Raw genomic sequence first — 23,198 nt, forward strand, 5'->3', positions numbered from 1 at the left:
TTCACTTATATTCCTAAGTTGTTTATTCTCGTTAGCATTTTGTCAAATCTTTTTTGAAGGTTCTTAGATTCTTTTCTTTGGGTTAGAACATGCTCTTTTAGCTCACAGAAGTTTCTTATTACCCACCTTCTGAAACCTGATTCTGTCATTTCATCACACTCATTCTCTATCCAGCCTTGTTCCCTTGCTGGTGAGGGGTTGTGATCCCTTGTAGGAGGAGAGGTGTTCTGGTTTTGGGTGTTTTCATCCTTTCTGTGCTGGTTTCTTCTCATCTTTGTGGATTTATCCACCTGTCATCTTTTTAGTTGTTGACTTTTAGATTGGGTCTCTGAGTGGACGTCCAGTTTGTTGATGATGAAGTTATTTCTTTCTGTTTCTTAATTTTCCTTCTAACATTCAGGCACCTCTGCTGCAGGACTGCTGAGGTCCACTCCAGGCCTTGCTTGCCTGGGCATTACCTGCAGCGGCTGCAGAACAGTAAGGGGTGCTGCCAGTTTTTTTCTTCTGCTATCTTTGTCCCAGAAGGATACCCACCAGATATCTGAGCTCTCCTTTATAGGTGACTCTTTGGATATACGAGGGTCAGGGAGCTGCTTGAGGAGACAGTCTGTCCTTTATACGAGCTCAAGTGCTGAGCTGTGAGCTCCGTTGTTCATTCAGAGCTGCTGGGCATGTACGTTTAAGTCTGCTGCAGGAGAACTCATAAACACCCTTTTTTTCCCCAGATGCTCTGTCTTTATGAGTTTCTGTTGTGCTGCTGCCTTTTTTCAGGGGTGCCCTGCCCAGCCAGGAGGCAGCCTAGTCACTGCCTGCCTGCAGAGGCTTTGCTGAGCTGCCATGGGCACCGCCCAGCTGCCATGTGAACTTCCCTGCAGTCCCATTTATACAGGTGTAGTTAGAACTGCCTCGGCAATGGCTGCCTACCTCTGTAATGATGGACTCTCTATGTAATGGTAGGCTGCCTCAGCAATGGCAAACCACCTCCATAGTGGTGGACGGCCTCGGTAATGGTGGATGCCCCTCCTCCACAGAGCTGGACCATTCCGGGTTCAGCTGTGCTTGCCGTGAAACTCTCAATCCAGAGCATTTCTGATTGCGTTTTTTTGTGGGGGTGGGACCAGCCAAGCCTGATCACCTGGCTCCCTGTCTCAGAGCCCCCCCCTTTTTTTTTTCCAGTTGAATGGTCCACTGTCTCCCAGGTGTTCCAGTTGCCTGTTTAAAAGGCACTGGGATCTGTGTGATATCCCCTGCAGTGACGCACTGCGCTGGCTGAAACAGTCACGCTGAGATTCGTGGTGCTTTTTTGCCCGGGAAACTCCTGGCCTAACTCCCTCTTTCTGTCCCCTTTTTAATCAGATAAATGGGTGACTCTGCCTTCCCGGAGCTCCAAAGCACCTGCTAAAACAGCGCCCAGACCCGTGTATTTTGTATGGAGAACCACCATGCCAGGGCACTGGCAAAACAGCCGCGCTGTTGACCTGTGGGGCTCCTCCGCCTGGGAATCTCCTGGTCTGTGGGCAATAAAAATCCATCTGGAAATGCAGCGTCCACTCACCCTCCATACTTTTGCTGGGAGCTGCCATCCTGAGCTGCTCCTAATCGGCCATCTTGGATTCCTCCTTTAAGCTTTTCTTAATACAGAAACAGATAAAAAAAATCATAAACATATATCTATAATAAGTTAAAACCTGTATGTTATATATTTGAAAAGTATTTATTGTATACCTACAATTCAAGATTGAAGGAATTTTCATTAGCACATTTTTGTTATGCCTTACAGATTTTACTTAATCCAATTTCATGAGTGTGACACTGTCTTCAAAAAGGATGTTTAGATGCCTCATGATTTATATATTCTTTGTGATGGCATTTTTCAAAAGCTTCAATGACAGTGAAAAATGCCTTCCCAAATGCTTTGTGGTTCATGTTTCACAAGTTCTCTTGTTGGTTCAATTTTGCAATGTGCAACATCTGTTTGATAGTTTCACTAATTCTACAAATAGAAATCTATAAATACTTTAGACTTCTAAATTTATGAATACAGTAACAAATTCCATATTTGCAATTCTCAATGGCCTTTTTGAGAGCTCTTTTTAGGAATGGTAACTAATTTTGCAGCAAGACAATACCCATTAAAATAGCAGCAGAAAACAGTTGGGTAAGTGTCCCCCAATCTTTTCCAGTCTGTTACACATAGCCAATCTCCAATTTTAGCCTCTTCCTGGAACCTCACATCTTTTTTTTGCACCATAATGACTAGAATCTAACTAGTCCTTCCCAGGCAAACATTTGCAAAATTCAGGGAAAGGATACCCACAACGTCCTGCAACTCACATATGATCTGAGGGTAGAATATAGAAAATTGATTGATTTTTATAAGCAAACTTTGCTTTTCTCTTAAATGTAAGTTCATTTATTCTCTCTCTCATTCCTCTGGCAAGATGAAGCCTTGCCCTTAAGTTCAACATTTATTGTTGCTTTTATTCACTTCACAGGTAAATTGGTTTGCAATCATAGCCATATGATCATAAAAGAAACTTTTTAATAGGTTGATATAGCAACCAAAAAAATTTTTTAAACTAGCTTAAATATAGAATTTCTAGTCTTAACATTAAAAAATTTAGCAAAAGTCTATTTAAGGGATAATATGTCATCATTTAGAGAAAGAGAATATTCATGTGAATTATAATTTTCAAGCTTATTCCTTCATTAATAATCAGAAAAATGTTTAATTCCCTTTATTGAAAACATTGATTTTTTAAAATTTTGTGCTTTTTCCACAAAAGTTAGGTATTGAGTTTCTAGATATTAGATCATTATTGATTGACATCTAGTAGTGAAAAAGCCATGAATTCTCTGCTATCACTATTTTAAAAACTTTTAACATGCTGTTAGTCTATTTGGATCTTGTTTCCTATTTTGTTCAACTTGGAGACGGCTCTTACAGGTATAATGAACTGTTTTTAAAAAATATTTTAGTTGGATGTAGATTCATCTGTTCCTCTAAGTTTCTAGAGTCTATGATATATATGTTTTTTATTCCTTTTCATTCTTGTGACAAATTCCTTCATTCTTAGGACAAACGGAAAAATAAGGATATAATAACACCTTTTAAATATAATTGTTTCAGACGCACAAGACGACAAGATATAAGAAACGGAGACCCACTGACTCACTGTTCAGATTTACAACACCATGGTAAGTCACATTTTTCATCTTTCAACCTGCTAAGACCAGGCTAAAATCATAAGAAATAATGCATATTCACACATACACATGAAATGCGTATCTGCATAATCTTTCCCAGAATACTTAAGGAAATACAGCAGAAGAGAAATAAAATCTTACAGAAAGAAAATCCTAAAGAACACAAAGCACTGATTGATGTTTTATTATTATGATAAATTTAAAATTTTAGATGCTTACAAGGTTTAAAGTTCAACTTTCTTGTATTAACAAAAAGAAGCCATATTTAAGTATTTCATTTTGTATTTAGTAGTAACCTGAGAGGGGTAGGCAATGGAAATGTTCATTAAAATATCAAAGAAGAAAATATAGACTTAAGCCTTGCAAATGATTCATTTATGTGTTCACGATATAAACCTAATATATAATTATTTGGTATCTTGGCCAAGCAGAAAATAACATAGATATCTTTACATTGAATTACTAGCAGGATATTCCCTTAAACTGGGCAGTTTGGACCAAATTCATTTTTTGCTTCTTAAAAGATGTCAAAGCCTATTTAATGTCAAAGTTGCTTTGTTAATGCAGAAACATCAACCAACCTTCACTTAAAATGGAATAAAATTGTAGTGATGCCCCACTTTCCTCAATTCAAACATAGTATGCCATATTATTATGGAAATAATGATGAAGTTATGCTTCCCTCTGCTGGGGAAATTTATCCATGACAATACTGCTAACGAACATAGTTAACAATGGCTAAAATGTACAATGTAAACATTGTCACTTAAAGTAATTAATCTATTAATTTTTTGGTGCCATTTATTGTAAAAGTAGGACTAACATTATTTATCAGTTTTTTCTTTGATTTACAAATTGCGTGTGTGCAATATTCATGTTTATGTATTTTAACAAAACACTGCCACACATAGCACCCCAGCATGCATTCCAAAACTTTTTTTTTTTTTTTTTTTTTTTTTGCAGTTGAAAAATTTAAATTGGAAAGGCAAATTTTTTTTTTCCCATTTATTTATTTTATTGCATTTTAGGTTTTGGGGTACATGTGAAAAACATGCAAGATTCTTGCATAGGTACACACGTGGCAGTGTGATTTGCTGCCTTCCTCCCCATCACCTACATCTGGCATCTCTCCCCTTGCTATCTCTCCCCAACTCCCCACCCCCCACCGTCCCTCCCCTATTTCCCCACAACCAAAACTTACTTTCTAAAATTCAGATCCCGCTGAGTCATAAGCTGGATATGCTGGTATTTGATATATGAATGCTCACAGGATTGTTTGGGGAATCCTAATACCAGCAGACGGGTAACCATGAGTGAAACTAGTGTTTTGGACCCACTTTACTTGCAAATTTTATCTCCAGGGACTTTTCTATCTTTGATTAACATCACTATACCTAAGAAAGAGACCACCGGGTGTGGTGGCTCACGCCAGCACTTTGGGTGACTGAGGCAGGCGGATCATGAGGTCAGGAGATAGAGACCATCCTGGCTAAAAAGGTGAAACCCTGTCTCTACTAAAAATAAAAAAAATTAGTAGGGCATGGTGGCGCAGGCCTCTACTCCCAGCTTCTCAGGAGACTGAGGCAAGAGAATCGCTTGAACCCGGGAGGCGGAGGTTGCAATGAGCCTAGATCGCGCCACTGCACTCCAGCCTGGGCCACAGAGCGAGACTCCCTCTCAAAAAAAAAAAAAAAAAAAAAAAAAAAAAAAATAAAAAAAAAAAAAAAAAAAAGAGAGACCACTAAACTGAAGTAAATGCTATGACTATCCCTGCATGAGTATGGCGCATTTATTGAACACTCTCCTTAGATTTTTTCAAACTGCATATTTCAATCGAACCATAAAATATTTGTTAGACTTTCATTAATTTATTTCATGGAAAAATATTGAATTATGTTCAGCACCATTCCAGCAACGTAATATTTTGAAATATCAATTCATTACACAAAAGCATCTATTTGCCTATATGTGGAGGGTTAAAGATAATTACTGAAAGTAAAAGAATCAAGAAAATGTAACTAGAACCAATCAGACTTTTATCTCCATGTTAAAATATTATTTTGCTTGTTGTGTATTTCTAGGGTTATATCAGATACAGCATTATGAATATTGTAGATACAAGTATTTATTGAATGAATGATCTAAAAATTTCAAGTTATAATCTAGCTACTTATCTTATTACTTTTATTTTTCAGTGAGATTTGAACTAATAGCACTTATTGATTTTTGTAAAAAATAACTCCTGTCATGTATTCTTATATATAACATCATTATATTCAAAACCAAAATCTCTCCTAGGAAACATCAATATGAATTAATCAATTAACTAATAAATATTGATTACATACCACCATGTGTAGGACACTATGGTGTGTTTTGAAAATTGTTAGAGATTATATGCATATATAATTTAAATGGCACATCCATTTTTTTAGTGATCCCTTTATAGATTCAGTTAGTATTTCAAAATTATATTTGTGCTAGAGTTACGAGTGTACATATATATAGGGAAAAAATGACCAAAGGAATTTTTTTCTGAAAAGTAAGACTGTGGATAAATAAATATTGTTGACCATTGAATGACTGGGCTTTAGAGAGTGTTTCAGATATTAAGAATGTGTTTTGATGAAATTAGAGTGGTTAAAGACTATTAAAATTTGGCATATAGAATGGCCTGGCTATAAAAAGTAAAGTGAGTGTAAATAAATTTCCCTCCTGATTCTTACATCAGAATGCATACTATAGGGAGAAGAGGAAGTGCTATTGTTCAATGTTACAGGGTCTTTTTTGGGAAGGGTTGTGGTAAACAGCTCTAGATGTTTGTGATATATGGGAGGAAAGGGTAAACTAGCCCAAGAAGCTCTGGAGCAATAAAAATACTCTTTTTTTAAATGGCTCTTTTTTCCTTGTCTGCTTGTTTTGATAACTGAGCAAACATAAAGCATATACACCATAGACTGCAGTAAATTTCAAATATCTGGAAACTAAGTCAGGCATTCCCATTTGGCGAGGCTGAGTCTGAGTCTTGTCATTAGCAATCTGTGATTATTTTGGAATAGTTGATGTTAGTATTTGAAAGTAAAATGGGCAAAAATCCAGAGCCCAGCCTTATTAAATCATGTATGTTGTCTTGCTAATATCACTTCTCACATTGAATAAAATTATGTGCTCATGTAGAAACATATAAAGATATGAGATGTTTTCACAGAAAGCTTCTAAGCAACATGAAGCCAAATTACACACTTCAGGACGATCAGTTCCAGCTGTAATGGTAAACATATTATGTAACACTCTATAGTTTACACATCCGGAGGTTTTAATAGAGAGACTGTATACAAAAATAACTCAGTTAAGGTGGAAGATATTTCACTTTAGGTGAAATATTTAACACTCACGTGGCACTCTGCTCCCTTATGTATAAAGTGGTCCAAGTGGTGAACTAGGCCAAGGGAAACAAACAAATCCAGCTCCATCTCCCCTTGATCCCAGGACTCTCTCCTCTGTCACTGATGGCTGGTCACCTAGGAGAGATTTTGGTATGAAATCTTAATATATATGTGCTGGCAAATCTTGTCTTCCCACTTACACCTCATACAGGATGCTAAAGAGAAATCTCAGGTTGTTTCCAATCTGTTCCCTTCCCTAAAATAATTGCTGTGTACAAAATTGGAGCTCATCTGACTTTGTACTCAAGAAAATGACTGACCAAGGCAATTTACCTCTAAACTACCTCCCATTTTCTTTCTCACTAAGAATGAGCTGTATTATGATTTAGACGTCCAGAAAGGAAAAAAACAAACAAACAAACAAACAAAAAAAAACTACACTATCAGTACTGATTTTTTTAAAAAAGAAAACATAACATCATGTTAGGTTTCTGAATCTTTGAAATATTTGATGTCCTATCTTCTAGTTTAATAGTTTAATGGCATCACTGAATTTCACTTTCTAATAGTTTTGCAGGCATGCGTTACCTTTCTTGCATCTCCACAGTAAAATGTCCACAGAATTCAATCTTCTTAATTATCTCCACAACAGTCCATCTTAATTTATATCTTGGTTAGCATCAGAATCATTCCAAAATTTTATAAAATAACTTTGGCAATGCCATCTTTATGATCTGCAGAACTGTAAATTTAGTATTTTGCAGGAGTACTATTATAGTCTGTGCCTTAGCCTCTTCCAGTAATGAATCTGAGCATTTAACCCCAAGAGGAGCCTCAAGATTTGATAGATGAGCATGATGTCAGCCTTAAAAATAATCCCTACCTTTAATAAATTAACAAATTTCATCAAATCTCAGATGACATAATATAAAGTACACCATTCTTTTATGTAATTCTAAGAAAAAAAAAAAAAACCTTGCTCAAGATGGGACGTCGACTAGATGATCCCAGCATCATGACTCAGAACTAGTCTAAAGGAGAAATAAACTCTATTCAGATGATAGTAGCAAGGAAAATTGCTTATTTCAGTCATAATCATGGATGGTCAGAAAGGGATTAAAAATACTTTTTGAACTACAAGGTGATACTTACAAAGATTTACTTTCTGAATTCACACAAACAGAATGGACCCGAATTTCAGACAGAGACTTTAAAGAGGTATCATGTCAGTGGGATCCTACATGTCTGGCAGAAGTTAGAAAGAATTTCTCCTGGAAGAAAGCAATTTCAATTCAGATCAAGAGCAACTGTAAGACACATTCTGATATGAGAGCTATTAAAGTATAAAGAAGTGTGCATCTTAGAATTGAATCTTTCCAGTATTATCTTCTATGATTTTTATAAACCCTTTTTGAATATTTCCACTGGAGATAATCAGTCTTCATGATACTTGTCTTCTGCTTAGGAAAAAATATCTAATTATTCATATTACATGTGTGCAAGGCAAATGCACAGATAACATGAATAAGAACAGGTTTGAAATAGCTTGCATATCATTATTCTTCACTGACATCTTTAAGTATGTCATCAGAGACACCTGTTCATACACCTACAATTTAACTGTTATAAACCGAGATTTTTTTTTAAAGCATGCTGCATTTTTTATACCAAGAGTTATAAGGATCACATATCATTAAAATACAAGATGGTATTTTCATTATTGTTTATGGAAGGTTTCTGCTTCAGCAAATGGGTGTTTTTCCATCTCCCATCATATCTCTTGGGGAAAAGTAAATGAAACATTAAAGTTCATGTTTCCTGATTTTTTAAAGTATACGTTCCTATGGTAATTTTGATCTGGCATAGAGATTCTTTGTGCTTTCTTTTGTAATGCATTTGCTATAAAATCATGAAAATAAAACATACCAGATGTTCAATATAGACTAAATATTACAGTGGATCTCTTCATATTGGTATTGCTTTTTAAGTAAATGAATTTCAGCCTGCCATATACTAAGGAAGCATATTAGCCCATGACATCGCAAGATATTAAGTACAGTCTTCAATGTACTTCAGTGTACAATGTATAATTGAATTGTTCAATGTACAATTCAAGTGGCTTCAAAGTTAACCTCCTAACACATAAATTTCATTATCATATTTCAAATTAATCATCTCTGAAAGTAAGATATTGGTAACTCTATCCCAAAAAACAATTATTTATGAATAATAAAATTCAAATATCCTGGCCCTATGACTGTTTAACCATTCATCTATATATTAATATATATCTCTATATATGTGTGTGCATATATATGTTTGTGTGTCTACATACATACATACACATATATATAGCCACACACATATGTATGTACACACACATACACAGTCACATAGCCAATTTTAAGTACAAATCCTCAGGAATCTATGTATTCAAGAAAGATTAGAAACTGCTTAAACTGTAAAATTCTAAATGCTACATCTTGGTTAATAATTACTTCCCTGCACCAAAGCCATCTTAATTTAGGGCATAAAGCAAAGTAGTTTAAAATATTAGCAAGTTGATAAATTACAAGTTTAAATTTTCTTTAATATTTCATTGTCATTTTGTACTTGGCAAGTTACATCCACTAGCTTCATATTTATTGGTCATATTTCTAGTAAATAGGTTAAGCACACATCCATGCTCTTAACCACACATTCATGCTTTCATTTCTTGGTAGATGCATACATGCCTGCAAACACACATTGAACATTTACACAGAATCTAATTGGTAAAAATATCATGCTAGACATGGAAAAACATTGTACTAGGCATTACCTTGAAAAGTAAACAAACAATACTATTATATACTTTTGTATATACTATAGATTTTATGTGCAAAATATATGATTTTATGTACAATATATGATATCATTAAATAGTTTATTAGCTATCTGTTTGTTTGTTTAGATGGAGTTTTGCATTTGTTGCCCAGGCTGGAGTGCAATAGTGCAATATCTGCTCACTGCAACTTCCACCTCCTAGGTTCAGGCGATTCTCCTGCCTTAGTCTTCCAAGTAGCTGGGATTACAGGCATGCCATACCATGGTTGGTTAATTTTGTATTATTATTATTTTTTTTAGTAGATACATGTTTTCAGCATGGGCCAGGCTAGTCTCAAACTCCTGACCTCAGGTAATCCACCCACCTCGGCCTCCCAAAGTGCTGGGATTACAGGGGTGAGCCACTGCACCTGGCCTGTTAGCCATCTTAATACTCAAACATACATGAATGCTAAGAATGAATTAACTTTTTTTTTCAGTTTTACAAATTTTAAAATATTTGATGTCTTCTCAAGAGAGATTGTTTTCCATCCACTTGAATTAAGTCTTTTCTATTGATAGGGCATCTATTGTATTTCTGCAGAAAATCTTGTAGAATCCAATGAGAAAAATCTAAGTCGTGCTGTTTATACTTCAGTTAGGCATTACTACAGTATTCTGTGTCACCAAGAGTTTATGGGCAACATTTCCTTTCCTCTTGTACCTGACCTTTGACACTGAGTATTATTGAAAGAAATATTAAAATTATAATGAAAACAACTGGAATTTTATTTCTCTTTATGTGGTACAGCAACTAACTGTATTTGTTAAATAACCTAAATACGTATGTAAAATAATATGCATTCATTTACCCATCTCCTAAATTAAGTTTTAGTTTTACATGTATTATTTACAAATTAAACTTATAATAAAGTGGAAGAACATCAAAACTGATAACAAATCAAAGTTGAATGAATATTGTTCACAACCTCATCCATCTCTGTCTTCTCTACATTACATGAAATTTCCTAAGATGGTTGCATTATTAACATTTCAATCTTGTGAGACATTTATGGGGTTAAAATGGAGAGTGAATAAATAGAAAGCTGAAATGTGATGCCTTCTGTTTCTGCTGTATTGGAAGAGAATCAAATGCTAAATAAGGCCTTTAGCAACATGATATTTCTGGTCAAATGATGGATATCATGACTTTTTTGTTGTTACAAAAGGAAGCAATTTATTTAACTATTTTCTTTCCTCCCATTCTTTCTGGTTTATTAGCTTCATTTCATTTCCATAAATTATCCAACTAAAAGAGGAAATGATTAATTGAAGATTACTTCCTTAAAACATTATTTCTTGTCATTAACAGCTGCAACATATTGAAACACTGTGTTATCCAAACACACTGTGGTGCTTTTAAAATAATTTTGATGTTTTGTTGCTCTCCATTATTTTGTTCTAAGCATTCAGATTGTTGAACCCATGAGAAATCATTATGCCCATTTAACAAGGATACTCTTCTTTTCAACTGGCAATTTTAATGACAAAGGTTTGTATTCAAAACAGTTGCTAAGTGTGAAATTTATTTAAAAATGATTTAAAGTGAGATTGCTTTCTTTGTGGAAGCCTGCAAAATTACCTATTACATGACATCTTTTAGTGGTATAAGTTTTCTGGAGATGTGAGAAGATATTCATATTCTCAGTTCTCTTCCTCTTATTATTCCATATTTGGAATTTTTGATTTTGGAGTATTCATGATTAGTCATCAGCTTCTCCCACCCTCTCTCAAGTCAATTTTTATAACATTATCAAACTTAATAAATTTAGAATATTTGAAATGCTTACATCCACCAGCAGTTGAATAAAGTATTCCATCATAATAAGGGTTATAAACCCTATTCCCTTTTGGACTGATTAAACTTTCATTCATTTCCTTTATATAATTATGATAACTATGTCTTGAGGATGTCAAAGTTACATGAAATTTCAGGTTTTAAATTCAGTATGTTACCTGCATTTGCCATTCAACAAACATCAGCTAAACGTTTATGATTACCATTCTGCCAGGATTATGAATACACAGCGTGGTGCCTGGAGGAAATAACAATATTAAAAATAATTGTAACAAATATAACTACACATACTCTAAGGAGATAAAAAGATACTTTTTGGGGGGAAATATAGAACAGGAAATATATACATTTTATTTATGGTTGTAGGGGAGTAGGATTTACATTGAGGAGTGTAATTTGTCTTCATCTGGATTCTCAATAAAGGATTTTAGATTTAATTCACAGTTGAAACTATCACAACAGCAGTAATGATGTCACCTGACATGTTTATGACTATTGCTGTACCGAGACACTGTGCTACTATTTTGGTACAAATATATTTTAAGAACAACAAAAATAGAAGGGGTTATGAAAGCCTGGTGCAGTGGCTTATGCCTGTAATCCCAGCACTTTGGGAGGCCGAAGCAGGAGGATCACTTGAGGTCAGGAGTTTGAGACCAGCCTGGCCAACATGGTAAAACTCCGTCTCTACTAAAAATACAAAAATTAGCTGGTCATGGTGGCAGGCACCTGTAATCCCAGTTCTCCGGGAGGCTGAGGCAAAAGAATCCCTTGAATCTGGGAGGCAGAGGTTGCAGCGAGCCAAGATCGCACCACTGTACTCCAGCCTGGGCGACAGAGTGAGACTCTGTCTCCAAAAACAAAAAGGGTTATAAAAATATTTCACTGTCTAAACTTGCTAAATGACCTATCAAATATATAAAAGATGAGTTGCAATTGTAATTGTTTGTTAAAAATAAAGATAAGATAAAAATGACAACGTCAGACAGATAGAGCAAGTAGACTAAGAGAGAACAAAGCCAGACAGACATGCAGCAAGGATATTTACCAAGAAGTTATAAGGGTAAGACATAAGTGTTAGTCTAACTGCTTTTGTTTGTTGTTGTTGTTGTTGTTGTTGTTGTTGTTTGAGACCGAGTTCCACTCTTGTTACCCAGGCTGGAGTGCAATGGCGATCTCGGCTCACCGCAACCTCCGCCTCCTGGGTTCAAGCAATTCTCCTGCCTCAGCCTCCCAAGTAGCTGGTACTACAGGCACACGCCACCATGCCCAGCTAATTTTTGTATTTTTAGTAGAGACGGGGTTTCACCATGTTGACCAGGATGGTCTCGATCTCTTGACCTCGTGATCCACCCGCCTCGGCCTCCCAAAGGGCTGGGATTATAGGCATGAGCCACTGCGCCCAGCCCCTAGTCTAACTGCTTTTGGTCAGTCGGTGTAGATAGAAGTATGATCACAAAGTTCATTTAAAAATAAAAGAATCAGTTGTTCAAGAGAATTTCAATAATTTCTAGAAAGTAAAACCAGAAAGAAAAACTTCCCAAAGGTGAACATAAATACTGCAATGCAATAAATACCATAATCCAAAATATTGTGACATGAATACAGTGAGTAAAACCATAGAGTATTGAGAAAGGTCTTACTCAGCAAAGGGTGGAAACACCCTGCCAAAAACAATTTAATAAAATCAATTGTCTGATGTGATTAACATCATGTAATGTAGACCGCTTGTAAACTGCTCTCAGATTAACTGGTTTAATCCAGAAGATTTTAGATTACTCTTATTTTGAATATATAAAATTTCATATCCTTCAGAAAATATGTAATCAACAATATTTCCTCAGTTGAGTTTTTGCTTATATTGGATAACTGTGAGTTAAATATTATACTCTCTGAAAAGTACCAAGAGTACAGCTAAACTGTGCTGCCATTTATATGTACGGTTGATTGCTTTAATAAAACAATCAAATTGATAGCATGCAGTAAGGGGGACTCTAGCAAATAATAAAGTAGTGAATATTTCAAAATAGCTAGAAGATTTTACATGTCACCTGGAAGAAATGATAAATGTTTAAAGTGAATGGATATGGTAATTACCCTGATTTGATCATTATACAATGTATTGAAACATCACACTGTACCCTATAGATATGTACAAATATTATGCATCAATTATAAACAGAACATAATTTTAAAAATTAATACTATATTTGACACCCTAAGAAAAAGTGAAGAGCTTAATAAGGTTGTAAGATAACTGAAAAATTATTCCTGTTTTTACTATTTTCTGGAGGTGGGGAGAGAAGGGGGCTGAAGGGAGACAGAACACATTGTTACTGGATTTCTAATGTTTCCTATAATTGTACAAAATTTATGCAAGTGTCTGTGGCAGAACAGTAAGGAAAGGGAATATTTATTGAATGCCTTCTAATTATTATTTTTTAAAATATTGATTGGGTATCTGTAAGATGTCAGGTTAGGTGAAATTAACAGAAACTTTTTTACAGGTAATTACTTCTGAACACCCAAATATATGAGTGCTTGGCTAAGGCCATTTTAAATAAAAGTTCTGTTCCTAAATTAGAAGTTGCTGATGGTAGAAACAACCTGTGTGTGGCAGAAGACTTAAGAGAAACAACCATATCTAATAAAAATATACTTTTAATATTTATTGCTGATGGTAACAAAACATAGAATAGAAGGGTCTTAAACCAAAGAAATACAATAGTAAGTCCCTCTGTATCTTAACCATCATTGATAGTTAACATGACAGGGCTTTTAGCTTCATTGGTTACTAGCTGGATGTTTCTGTTTCTTCTTGTTGGACAGAAGGGGAAAAGAAAGGGTCAACTTAGGAAATAATGCGACCTTGAGGTACTGTCAAGAGTGGTTATCAAAGCAAACTTACTAAGGGCATCAACCTCATAAACCAAATTAACTAGTTGTGGTTCTTGCCTTATTCAGATGAGAAAGTACCTGAATATCAGAATGTTTCTTAATGAGTGTGAAATATTACTATATTAAACTTAAAACAATTTGTTATCATCTTTGCTAAATCAAATACTATCTAATATTCTATATATTCTAGATTCCACTATAAAGAAGTAGCAGATAAAATGAAATAGTTTTTTAATATAAGAAAATATTTTCTATTGAAATAATTATTTTTATATGTTTTCTGGTACATTGGGAAAAGTTTGCCACCACCAAAAGATGTCTTGGAGGAAATGAAACCTGAGCAGGTTACCTAGGACAAGATAGATGATCAGAAAACGATCTCTGGGGACCAACTAGAATTATTCAATTCATTAGAAAGAAGACAACTCAGTGATTTTTTTACATACCCATTGGTGTTGCATTGGCATTGAAAGACTTTTATTTTCTATTATACTAGTTACATGACTCCTCATATAAATTAATATATTGAAAGATTTATATGAAGTTCCATGTTTGAGAGTAATAACTTACTTATACCTTAGTAACTTTAGCAGATTATGCAAGAGACAAGTCAGTTATCATCATAAATTTCTACCCAGGAAAATAGGCCTAGGAGACATGGCTGTTGAGAAAGAAGATGCTGGCAGATCACTGGGTTGTTTGTTTCTAAATCTAGTGGATTTTTCTATGTTTTGCTGTCATATATATTATAACTTATTCATATACAGAAATTGAATAAAAGGTATCCTCCTAAATGTATTTCTTAATAAAGAAGTTTAAACAGCAGAAAAGTTATAAAAAATATATTCAATGTAAACAGCATTAACTTCTGTGACAATGAATTCTAATTATTCATGGTAGCTCCTGAATTACAGATTTTTCAGCCTGTTGTCCATAGTAATTAAATTCACCTGTATACCAGGAAGCAGGTATCTTACAAACCAGTATAGCAACATGTTCCATATGTATTCAATTCAAGATGCACTAATAATTTCAGAGGGAGAAAAACATCCTTTACAATGAAGATATTGACACATGAAGATATGCATCTCCAATATTTTTAAAAATATGACTTGGAATCAGTTAAAATATTGTTTCTTTACATTGCAGTCATTTCTGATTTTTTCCTATTTCCAGGGTATTGATCTTTTCAATAAGAAGGGACAGATACATCCCAATATTAGAAGAGGTCTGTTTCACACCTAGGGCAATGGAAAAACATGCACTGAGGTTGACACCCCTGGAGATAGAAATTGAAGGCAGAAGGTGGAATGAAGCAGGGTATGATGAGAGTAGGAGATGATAGACATAGGCCTTGTACAAGGATTGTATGGGAGCAGCATTTTTGAAGGCTTTAAATCTAGTGAGAGCAAATCATATTAGCTATGACAGTCAAAAGTATTCAGTTGATTATGACAAGAGTAAAACTGTCAAAGTGATGACAAAAAAGGGGGGAAACATTTTTTAAATTAAAAATCTAGCTGAGTTTCAAGTAGAGAGCAAAAATTTTTTCATCTGTCTACACTGTCAGCTTTCTCTGCATGTAAAACATATTTATTATTTTCTAAATTAGTTTAATGAGTTTCAGATTGTACAGGATGTCATAATGGAAACAGGATTATACAAGATAATAAGGAGTTTTGTTCTCTAAATGAGTTTTATCTAGACTCTCTGTGCCATACTTTTGATCTGAACTGTGTTTCATTTACCACATTGAAGGAGGTTACATAAAGGGTAAAATAATAGAAACTTAATCAGGAAACAGGTTTTCTTTTTGCTGCATTTTATTATGTACTTTTGCCATATTCCATAGCCTAATTCCTGAAAATAATAAAAGATGTGTCATTTTAAAATAAGAACAATTGAAACCACATTGCATTATAATTATGAATCATTTTTTCAAAGCCATCCCTAACTTTTTACCCCAACTGATCTCCAGAAGAAACTTGTGGATTATTTAAGAATTATTGGTGGGTAGTGTAAATTTGCTGCACTGTAACTTATGTAAAATGCTAGATAAATATTGGTTGGCAAATTTAATTTTACAGATAAAAAACAAACACAGAAGCAAAATAATTTCTCAGAAATAGGTCCTTGTTTCCAAAAAGTTATTCCAATAACTTTTTGTGTTACGAATAATATAATACAAACTGGCCCCATTACTCCAAGCACAGAGTTTTTCAGTGAAAATAATTTCCAGTAGAATATTTATTATGACATATAAAGACTTATAGTTACACTACACACATGACTGATTTTGTTAATGTAATGCCATTTTCTCTTAGGCAAATCTCTGTCTATGCTTTCTGCAACCCATACCAAAATGATTAGTCAATTTAGGTAGGCACTTGGGTTCTGAAACCTTACATCATTGACATTTCTGCCATCCTCACTCAATTTGAAACAGCTTCCAACTTGGCAATAACTTATCTCCTGAATTTCCAAATAAAAACTTTGGAAAGTTGAGATTACTTCTCTAATATTTTCTCATTTCATTTTCTCATCGCCGGCCAGATAATCATCATGGCCACAGCCCTGAAGAGCGAATCATCTATGGAGTAGAGAATAGTAGCACGTTTTTGGAATGCAGTCCAAAGTCACAGCGAGCACTGGTCTATTGGCAATTCCAGAGACGAAATGAAGAGCGAAAAGAAGAGGTATGGGAATGAAACTGACTGGATCATTTATATCTAACATATACTGTTAAGTAACCCCTGTATTTTTTACTTGAGGAAGGAAAAAGCACCGAGAATGCTTATCCTCTTCTGAGCCAATCAATCGCCCACTCCTTAAACAGGTATTTATTGCAGACTGATTACGTGACAGACTTTGTACTAGGAATTAGAGAAACAAAGATGACCTGGTAAGAGTTTCTGTCCCACAAGTAGTTTGGGGATACATTTTAGGCTCCTCCCCTTATTTCTTACAGTGTTTAGCTACAAAGAAATTATGTTGTTTATATTTGTGCACAAATTTAAAAAACCTCCTACTAATTTTAAATTATGTTCAATTAATTATGCTATCAAAATCTGTTTTCCTTTCTCTATTACCTTCCTCCTTAAATGGGGAAGGGAGGTTGGGAAAAGCAAGTAATAGATGTAGGATGAAGGATTTAATGCTGCAGTATAAACTCAGATGTCAACTCTTGATGCAGGATGAGGCAGATCTCACCCCTCATTTGATCCATTTATACCTCCATAGGAATAAAAAATTGTGTACAGAAAAATAATCCCATAATAAAATGCAAGATTGACTTTATACATTACCAGGTTAGGCTTTTTTGAGACCTCTATTGTAAACTATATTCAAAATAAAAGTGAGGTTACAAATATTCAAGAATATGGTCTCATATATATTCCCATTCAACATCAAATAAATGAAATAAATAATTAGTAAGCATGAAATTTTCTGCTTGTTCAACTTCTATTTTTCAAAATTCATTTTTTGAAATATTATTATAAATTCATTCAAATGCCCCATATTTTTCTAGTACCATGGTTCTGTAGTTTTAATTGTAGTAATTAATGTTAACTTTATCCCATGTTTATATACCTACTTTTAAATTTATAAAGTATCTTTGCACTTTCCTCCAATTATCTTGAATATTTTAAATTATTATAGTAAGAAATTATATGAAAACAGTAATTTAACCAATATTCTTCAATGTATCTTAAAAATAATTGACAGATATTATAATCTCTTATTGGGAAAATGCTATCAATTCTCTTACAAATTTTATTAACTGTTAAAATATGTCTTAGCATATAATTTTTTACAAACACAGAGTTTCAGAGGTTATACTTCTTTTAAATATGTATATTTTAAACTGCCTTTTTCTTTTAACCTGCTAGATCAGAGTAGACGATCATATCATCAGGACGGAACAAGGGCTTCTGCTACGTAGTCTACATAGGAAGGATTCAGGCAATTACCTCTGTCATGCAGTGGAACATGGGTTCATACAAACTCTTCTTAAGGTGACCCTAGAAGTCATTGACACAGAGCATTTGGAAGAACTTCTTCATAAAGATGATGATGGAGATGCCTCTAAGACCAAAGAAATGTCCAACAGCATGACACCTAGCCAGAAGGTCTGGTACAGAGACTTCATGCAACTCATCAACCACCCCAATCTGAATACGATGGATGAGTTCTGTGAACAGGTTTGGAAAAGGGACCGAAAACAACGTCGGCAAAGGCCAGGACATACCCAAGGGAACAGTAACAAATGGAAGCACTTACAGGAAAATAAGAAAGGTAGAAACAGGAGGACCCACGAATTTGAGAGGGCACCCAGGAGTGTCTGAGCTGCATTACCTCTAGAAACCTCAAACAAGTAGAAACTTGCCTAGACAATAACTGGAAAAAAAATGCAATATACATGAACTTTTTTTCATGGCATTATGTGGATGTTTACAATGGTGGGAAATTCAACTGAGTTCCACCAATTATAAATTAAATCCATGAGTAACTTTCCTAATAGGCTTTTTTTCCCTAATACCAACGCCTAACAGAGAACACAGGTGAATGCAGATGCTCACTTTAGCAGACTTAATGTTTCCTATGGTATTTCACTGTACAGGTTTCTCTTTCTTCTTTGCCTGAGAAATAAAAATGTCATTTGCCATATTGCCATCTAAAGGAGAAAAACTGCATCAGCAAAGCCATTTTATTGACATAAAAGTTTGAAATAAACTGTATGGATTTACTCAGCTGATGAATATTCCAAAACATGGTTGGATTCAAGGATATATTTTGTCTACCGGCCCTCATGTTTGTATGTACTTGAGGAGTAAAATGAGTAAAATGATACTGAATGAAATGTTCTGTGGAAATATATATATATATATAAAATAAGCCATCCATCATCCAGAGGAAAAATGGGATACACTGATCTACTACTGATGTCTTCTTTCAGCTTTGATCTAAAGATGTATTTTATTAAAACTATAATTTAAATGTACCATGACAAATATGCAGTAAAAATTAGTTGTTTTCTAAGCTAGAGTAGGATATGTCTTACAATTATTGTGCTATGTAGTTTTTGTTTTTAAAATTCCAATAGTGTGCTGCTTTCTTTGGACATTTTATTTTTAATTCTATAAGAGGGATGGATGATATTGTTCTAGAAACACATGTACATCATTAAGAATGAATCTCTAAAACCAGGATATAAATTATGCTTTATTTCACAGAGAAAAATCAAACAAATGGAAGCTGTTCACACCTCCCCTTCTTTAAGTATTATCTAAATTAATTTTAACTTGCATAATGTTCCCAGAAAAAAAAAAAAAAAGAAAAATTTAACCAGTAAAAAAGGAAGAAACAAATAGATTTTTAAGTGATTTTACTATATCTAATGAATCAATGAAGGGAAAAGGAATTGCATATTTCATGAAAATAATAAGCATTGTCTTACTATACTGTTAATAGAAAATGTGTCTAATTCTGTGCTTGAATCCCTGCATGATATTTGAGACAAAGATCTCTCTTATGACTTCACTAAGAATTATATCTGTGTCAATTTTTTTAAAAGAGAGAGATCAATACTATTCAGAGCAACATGTTAAAGGCAAAGTTTCCAACCATTTACATCTGTATCAGGTTCCTCTTATCTTTCCTTGTTTAAGACAATTATTTGTACAAGAAACACATGACTCTTTTCATGTCAATGGGAGGAACTTTTCTGCAAAGTATTTTCCGGGATGCAACCCACACTTAAACAATATAAAACTCTCTGTTTCCTGCAACAACTTACAACATAAGGTAAAAGACTAAAATTCAAGATTTGCTTCCTTCATTGTCCTAAGATGATTCATTGAGAATCACTGACTGAGATATTCAAAACTTTTAGCATTATACTGTGGTTTCTTCTGCACCGCACTAACCTATTCAGGACTCCTTCCCCAGGTTCTTCATCATGCACAAAAATGCAAAGGAAACATCTTATTAGTAATTAATGAAGCAACATTGAAATTCCAACTCTTGCTGTCTTTGGATTCTAATTATCTCAGCATCAATTTCTCACCTCAGACTACAGTGAATTCTTATTTCCTATCAGCTGAAATATTTCACAGGTGGAAGCTCATGTTTCAGTTTTAATGATTGCTTTGAATAAACAAGTTGTTGCCACTTGTTTCAAATAAAAGCCTAAAAATAATCTACATTCAATTTTAGGCTCCATTGACTAATATGGCGTTGCTTTTGGAAGTACTGTATATCCTCAAATTAAAGCTGAATTGTTAAGTTATTTGAAGAACACACCACTGTACAGAAAATAGTGTTTGAAATATAAGTCAAAGAACAAAGAGTGCTCCAAAAAAATAGGTCATTCTTTTATTTTCAAAAAGTGTCTTAACTGTACTAACATTCAGTGTTGTGTTTCCTTCTAAATTTGTAGCTGAAACAAATTTATTTGCAAGGGCAGAAATATCTTATTAATCCTCAAAAATAAAGGATTTGAAGGGATAGAGATTATATGATAACTTTATAGAAGCCTTCCAAAATTAATTTGAATGCATTTTGTTTAGCATTATGAAATTACAATAGAAAAAAGTCTAGACTTCAATTAAAAGTAACTAAAAAAAACTCTACAGGCATGTCTTTATATACCATCAGGTCTAAGTTTGAAAAGAAAATTGTAGATATAACTTGCAGCTAAATAACTCATTACAGTCATAATCTTTTGCCCACATGTATTGAGAGAGGGCAGTTTGCACGAAAAAGAAGTAATGACCCATTTAATAATTCAGCTTTAAAAGACTTTGTCATATGCATGAATCATCACAGATGAAACTGTTAAAGAGACTTATGTGACCTTACGAAGATTACAACAGCAGTCTTAAGGTATGAGAAACATGAATCACAGCAGAGAAAGTATGGCCCAGTTGATATCAAATGTAAAATGTAAATGCATGTAAATGCACACTTCATTTTATGTATTATTAATTTTAAATGGTATGTGTTTAATATTTTTGCTACCTACACATTAGGCAAAAGAAATGTAAATAATTTGGGAGAAAAAAAGGAAGAACAGTGTAAAATAAAACTTTCTATAGGTACTCCATTTCAGTGTGTTCAACATCATCCTAAAATGCAAGATTTTCCCATGCAGGTGACAAGGTGGTTTATGTACTATTTAAGGACAGAAGGTGTGTGCCCATTCAATAAGCATGTTTTTTGCCAGGTAGGAAATATGTTCCATATCTGTATTTATCATTGCATTTCAGATGGGAACTAGAAAAACTGGAGAGAAAAATGTAATGAAACTGCTGCTGTAAATTATTCCTTTTAGCATGTATTCACTTGCTAAATACACATTTCTTCAAAATATTTGAATTCAGATGTCTTTACTGTTCCCTATAACATATGGTGTTAAGGAATATAAGCTTATAAAATGTTGAGAACCAGAGTCAGGTTGCTACATAATTAGCTAACAGATTTCTTCATTGTAGTCATCTGTAAACTGGATTCTATATTTATGGTGATTATGTGAATTTTTATGTCCTTTAAATATTGTTCTTTTTAATGTCATACCTAAAAAGGAAATATGGGGATAAATTTTTATAATGTGTCATTTTCATAATCAGTTTGGTTTTATTCAGGATCCACAAAGATGTCAGATGATTGTTATTGAAACTGCTTATCTTAAAGGTCACAGACAAGCATTTTATTAATATGGAGCCATTAGTATAACATGTTAAAATCTTTGTTTTATAAATTCATTTTAAAACACAATTTCCACTCAATTTAATGAAACTCTATCAGGTTTCATGGTTTCAAAGACAGGCTTAAATAGGATTCAACATTCCTGTACTGTGTAATAACATGTTAGACTTTAACTGGCCTAACACCAAAGACATCTATACTTTGAACATTATTTGTAATAATTATTTGAAGTCAATGTTAATATTTACAAATACATGTTTCCATAAAGAAGAAATCATTATTTTTCAAAAATCTGTAAAATCTTATTAGTTTGTTGGATCTCTAAAAATTTCTTATACTAATTAATTAAATGAACATAATTTTTCAAGTTAATAAATTAAGAAAACATCTAAATGAAAGAGAAAATAAAAGCAGCATATGTGGCACCCCATATAGTAAGGCCATTTTCACAATCAACGTAACCAAGGAAAACAGCTTTGTTATCATTTCAAACATGCAGGCACACATAGGCAGAAGCAAAGCTGGACCAAACCAGACAAAAAGATGATATTGAATATTAAAAAAAAAAAAAAATGGGCCTCTTGCCTTTTAGAACCAGATTCTTACATGTTCAAGTAAATTCCACTGATAGATCTTGGCTATCTGCAATGTGCTAGGCATTATGTTAGGTGATGAGGATACTAAAGTGAATAAGGTATAACCCCTGTCCTCAAAGAGTTCACACTGAACTTCAAGAAACAGAGCAACATGACTTATCGCCTAATCCAGCAAGTCTTTCCTGATCCTTCTGTCCCTAGATCAAGCTAACCACCTTCTCTGTGCTAAACCCGTGCCTTGCATATACGTTTTATTGTCACACTCCCTCAGCTGTGTGATTTGTTTATATTCCCACCTCCATTTCTAGACTGTGAGCTCCTTGAGGGCAGGATTTGTATCTAATTGATCTCTGTCCCCAGTGTCTAGCATGATGCCTGGCACAAAGAGAGAGCTCAATAACTCACTGTTGAAAAGAACCAAGTTATGATGTGACAGGTGCCAAATACAAACTCACAATAAAAGTGCTATGGGAAACAAAAAAAAAAGAGGAATTAACTTGTGGAGAGAGAACATGGGGTGCTTCAGAGAATAAATAACCTTCCAGTTGTGAATCAGTTAGATATGCCTAGATGAAGAAAAAAAAAAAAGGCAATCTGGGTAGAAGAAATAAGGAGAAAGGAGGAAAGGTGTGAAAAAATGTCCTTTTTTGGAGAACAAGTATTCCAAACAGAAAAAGCACAGGTTTCATAAAGAAAAGTTAGATGTTCCATTGCCCCACTATTATGAGTTAAAATGGTGCA

The 23,198-nt window shown here is 34.0% G+C and overlaps 1 protein-coding gene across 2 annotated transcripts in view; it reads left to right on the forward strand.

Moving 5' to 3' along the window:
* Window positions 1–21,531, forward strand: part of SEMA3A (semaphorin 3A) — a 381,041-nt gene extending 359,510 nt beyond the window's left edge. For both annotated transcript variants that reach the window (XM_037736534.1, XM_037736535.1), the window contains 3 exons: window positions 3,131–3,198; window positions 16,708–16,850; window positions 18,045–21,531. In XM_037736534.1, the coding sequence (XP_037592462.1) occupies window positions 3,131–3,198; window positions 16,708–16,850; window positions 18,045–18,500 (667 nt within the window). In that variant the 3' untranslated portion in view covers window positions 18,501–21,531. The remainder of the gene's footprint in view (window positions 1–3,130; window positions 3,199–16,707; window positions 16,851–18,044) is intronic.
* The last annotated feature ends 1,667 nt before the right edge of the window (window positions 21,532–23,198 follow it).

The sequence above is a fragment of the Cebus imitator genome, unplaced genomic scaffold, assembly GCF_001604975.1.
Source record: "Cebus imitator isolate Cc_AM_T3 unplaced genomic scaffold, Cebus_imitator-1.0 Scaffold26, whole genome shotgun sequence".
In the NCBI taxonomy this organism is placed as follows: domain Eukaryota; kingdom Metazoa; phylum Chordata; class Mammalia; order Primates; family Cebidae; genus Cebus; species Cebus imitator.